Source organism: Poromitra crassiceps, assembly GCF_964638095.1.
Source record: "Poromitra crassiceps genome assembly, chromosome: 6".
In the NCBI taxonomy this organism is placed as follows: domain Eukaryota; kingdom Metazoa; phylum Chordata; class Actinopteri; order Beryciformes; family Melamphaidae; genus Poromitra; species Poromitra crassiceps.
In genome coordinates, this window is record NC_139627.1 from 40,616,142 (window position 1) to 40,621,127 (window position 4,986).

Below are 4,986 nucleotides of genomic sequence, written 5' to 3' on the forward strand. Positions count from 1 at the left end.
TCCGCCAAGGGAGCTAGCTCTCTTGGTGTTGCGGTTAACACGCTGGACTCCCAAGCCGAAGGTCGGCAGTTCGAATCCACTCCTGGACAAGCCCTTAACATGGGTTGCTGCAAGTACCACCTACACAACGCCGTTACACAGACAAAGCACTGTCCCTCTTGCTGCTGGAGTGGACAGGGACAATGCCCTCTCTCTGTCCCTCTTGCTGCTGGAGTGGACAGAGACAATGTCCTCTCTCTGTCCCTCTTGCTGCTGGAGTGGACAGGGACAATGCCCTCTCTCTGTCCCTCTTGCTGCTGGAGTGGACAGGGACAATGCCCTCTCTCTGTCCCTCTTGCTGCTGGAGTGGACAGGGACAATGCCCTCTCTCTGTCCCTCTTGCTGCTGGAGTGGACAGGGACAATGCCCTCTCTCTGTCCCTCTTGCTGCTGGAGTGGACAGGGACAATGCCCTCTCTCTGTCCCTCTTGCTGCTGGAGTGGACAGGGACAATGCCCTCTCTCTGTCCCTCTTGCTGCTGGAGTGGACAGGGACAATGCCCTCTCTCTGTCCCTCTTGCTGCTGGAGTGGACAGGGACAATGCCCTCTCTCTGTCCCTCTTGCTGCTGGAGTGGACAGGGACAATGCCCTCTCTCTGTCCCTCTTGCTGCTGGAGTGGACAGGGACAATGCCCTCTCTCTGTCCCTCTTGCTGCTGGAGTGGACAGGGACAATGCCCTCTCTCTGTCCCTTGGGCCACATTATACCACAGAGACGAGTAATAGGAGCGTCTCAACCAATGGAGAGAAGAAGCAAAGGGACAAGGATTTGTGTTGAAACAGGCACAGGTTGAGGAGAATATATCCTTGCTCACACACCAACTAGAACATGTTATGGGTTTGAGTTTCAGGGATTCTCCATCTGCTGCAACTTTAAAAAAAAATACATTTTATTTACTGTATAATGTGCTAAAAATCTCTCTCTCTCTCTCTCTCTGTCTCTCTCTCTCTCTCTCTCTCTCTCTCTCTCTCTCTCTCTGTCCCCAGAGACGTGGCAGACGGATGGGTCGTAGTGTGGTTGACTTGGTTCTCCTGGAGCAACACCTGCCCCATCTCCTATATAGACTAAAACAAAACAGCAGATTCAAGACATTTATTTGAAATAGGCTCAACTACAAACAGGATATATATATAAGCTATAAGTCACTCGGTTGGTTGGTTGGTTGGTTGGTCGGTCGGTCGGTCGGTTGGTTGGCCCACAAAAAGTTCACCACGCTTTAGCAGCAACATCTATAATTATACATTCTTAGGCTAAGTTGAAATAAATGCTGTTTATATACCGTAAATAAATACATTTTCTTTGAAACGCAAAGTAGACCCTCCGGCCTACAGTAGGAATATGAGTTGACAGTCCTCAACATTGCTGCAAAAAAGTGTACGCTTTTTAAGCTTACACTTGATTTTATTTTTTCAACCTCATAAGACCTGCAACCACTTAAGACGTATAAGTGGTCTTAAATCAATAAAAGTGCACAAAACAACATCCCCTCTTAAATTAGGACAATTAAATAAATATTTAGCGTATAAATCGGTGCAAACAAAGTTATTACAAATAGCCTATCTATAGGCCTGAACAAAAGCCGAAGCCTCCACATTTAAGGTCAAGCATAGGTTTTCAATACACACATCTCCTGTAGAGCAGCTTCAAAATCTACATATCTGCTTTCTTCATTTGCTTTTGTCATCTTTCTTATTTGCTGACAGTAAAACTAGTTTGAACTGTAGTCCGAAAGTAGGCTACACATTCCCTGTGTGTGTGTGTGTGTGTGTGTGTGTGTGTGTGTGTGTGTGTGTGTGTGTGTGTGTGTGTGTGTGTGTGTGTGTGTGTGTGTGTGAAAAAGCAAGGTCAGGATTTGAGGGGTGGTATAGGGGGAGTTGCTAAGGGGATATGGATGGTGGGAGGGGGTGTGGTGCAATAAGGCTGAATGGCCACACCACTGCGCTGTGGGCCTAAACATTTTGCTTGTTTAACTCCATGTGGTATCATTGTCATATCGTTTTGCTGTGATAGCCGGTTTGAGTCTTCAATCAATCATTCTAGGTTTTTGTGGGCCTGTCAACCCTGCAGGGCCATGTGTGTCCTCACAGCCTATACATCCAACACATGGTTGAGGTAGGAGATGTAACAAATGCCTAGTCGCAGGATCTCTATCTTGGACAGCTTCTTGTCAGGAGGAAGCGTTGGAAGTAACTTCCTCAGCTCTGCAAAAGCCAGGTTGAAGGCCTCCACACGGATTCGCTCCCTGGTGGCGTGGGCACATCGGTATTTGGCTGTTGCACGCCTCCGCCGCCTCTTCTCCTCCCTGCTGAGAGCGGGCACGGTCAGGGAGCGCGCCTTTTTACCCTCTCCATCAACGGGCTCGGCTGGCATGGCCGTGCACTCCACCTTTAAAGAGTCCAACAGGGTCTCGGTGTCTGTCTGGCCCCAGGACAGCTCGGACCCGGGCTGGTCTGGACTGAGCATCATCTTCTTGTCTGACTTCAAAACCCCTAAGACAAATAACAGAGGTTCAGCCAAGTAAATTGCCCAGCTGCAGTTTGAGGATTGTGACATTACTTTGTTTCAACCTCCAGGAATAGCAAATGTGGTATTGGTTATGGATGAGAGTACAAACCACTCAAACCTCGCTCAGCTGAGAGTTTACCCTTTTCTGACACAAATGTTAAAGTTATGGTAGCCCTATTGGTAACACTTTATAATAACTTTCACGCGTTAATGATGAATTAAACATTAATTACTTATTACTTACCGGTATTATTTTATACAGTAGATGTTAGAATCTGATTAGTCCATCATTAGTAGGCCTACTCCTATAGTTCAACATTTATATCTGAATTATAAACAAGGAATACAAATATCTTATAAGTCATTTGTAAAACATTAATGCTGGTAAAATTCACACTTAGGCCTATAAAAACTTAGTTGTATTAGTGTTAACCTATTAAAAAAAAATAGCTTTTTTCTGATTTCCCCCCATTTTCTAGTGTTAGCTTATTTTATTTTATTTTTACGATTTGTTGCTTTGTTGCAAGATTTAGAAACGTGTTGCAGCGCGCCTACTCTAAAGTAGCAAGTTATTCCAGTCTATTAAGGATTAATAAGGCATCTGTTAGAACCAGATTGGCTAGAAATCTGTTTCGGGTGTGACAGTAGCCTATAGGCTATGCAAAAGTTAAAAAAAATGTTTTAAACATGTTGTCATGCTGACATTTGCATATAAAAAAGTGGACAATAAATTGTCATTGCTGTCACTGCATTGTTTCTTTTATGTAGACGATAGGCCATCCCGCTACTAACAGATGTCTTCATCCTAAATATATAATAAGTAGCCTAATTCGTTTTTAATTAATCATTAACTAACTGCTTGTAGCCGAAATGGCTTATAGATGAAAGTTATTATAAAGCGTTACCGACCTATTTTAAGAAAGCATAGCCTAATGCTTTTCTGAAAGTTTAATTGATTTTTGTTTAGATTATTGTTTTCCTTGATGATTGCAGGTGTTCACCTGCAGTTTTAGTTGACCCACCTTTGGCCAAGATGAGACAAATCTTGATCGTAAAGCCTGTATGGGACAAAGGGACTTCAATATTTGTAACTCCTGCCCCCAGGCGGCGGAGCTGCACGTCGCTGTCCGCGGTGCTGAAACAGTGTCAACACTGCACAAACATGCATTTAGTCTGAAGCTTTTATAAAACGTTGTTTTTCTTAAAAGAAAAAAAAAATGCAAATCGAACATTTTCAACAATTCCTTGAATCGCATGTCTTTGTGGAGTGAACCGCATAATTCTGCCTTATTTCACAATATTGACACAAAATAAACAAGCGAAAAGCCTATTGCCGTTGGCATTTTTCCCACTTAGAAAACAACATTTTACAAGTCGATCATGCTCGACGACTAACATGGATAGTTTTAACTGTTTGTTGGTGAACTAATATTTCCCAGAGCGCAAGTTGTAGGCTTTAGTTAGATGCTTCAGCATTCAGCAAATTGTGTAATTCAGTGCTTCTCTAATCTCTGAACAAGACAACCGCTCCAGATGCACATGCTTAGCTGGACATTAGGAATTAGTCTAATTTGAAACATTGCTGCAGGGGTTGTTATGAACAATTTAACAAGATGCAGAGTATAAAACCTTGAGTTTATATTGTAGGCTATTATTATTATTTCAACTTACCAGATAGAGCTCGACCCAAATGGTTCAAAAGTAAAAGTGGGAAACATGTAGGCCTATAATTGTCTTCATTAAACTCTCAGAATACCAAAATATTCATCCATCGGTCCCCATGCTTCTGTTTCCCCGGTCTTCTTCAGTCAGTTCATTCGAGTCAGCGCGGGACAAGACATGAGGGACAAACTGCTCCGCGTCCTGTCATCATGCCAGGTGACAGTGACACCACACTGCATGCTTCAGTCTGAGGTGACAGACAGCTCCGCCTCCAGCTCTCACTTTCCTCTCAAACTCGCTTCATTGTGCGCAAGATAATACGATGCCCCGCCCCCCTCCCATACAGACAAGTGACGACATGGTGTAATGAGATGCTGTGCCCCCCCCCCCCCCCCCCCCCCCCATCTTTCATCCCCATGTGTGCAGAGCAACTAAGTCAGAGTTGTCTTCTTTGTTGTTTTAGGTATTGTTGAATTGACATTTAGACATTTTATCAACTGGGCATGGAGTGGTTTATAGTCCTACAGGTAAACGTGAAACTATTAATAATAATCTAATAATAATAATGTAATTTTTACTTAAAAAACCCAACATCCTATAAGGTCAAGTGAGCATCTAAAGCAAATTGAGTGAAATGTGCCTTTACGGTTTCATCTCCAAAACACAAATTGCCTCCATCACGGATACAGGCTGAAACACCTGCTGTCGTCCGACCATTAAAACTTAAAGCCAACCATGGCAGGCAAAGCAGAGATATATTTATATATTTATTATGGCTCCAG

The 4,986-nt window shown here is 43.5% G+C and overlaps 1 protein-coding gene across 1 annotated transcript; it reads right to left on the reverse strand.

The window, feature by feature from the left end:
• Positions 1-2,125: 2,125 nt before the first annotated feature.
• On the reverse strand, positions 2,126-2,503 carry nhlh2 (nescient helix loop helix 2; the record flags this gene model as incomplete). Its single annotated transcript, XM_083638046.1, has 1 exon — positions 2,126-2,503. One exon carries the CDS (start codon positions 2,501-2,503, stop codon positions 2,126-2,128), a length of 378 nt encoding a protein of 125 aa, XP_083494172.1.
• Between the last annotated feature and the right edge of the window lie 2,483 nt (positions 2,504-4,986).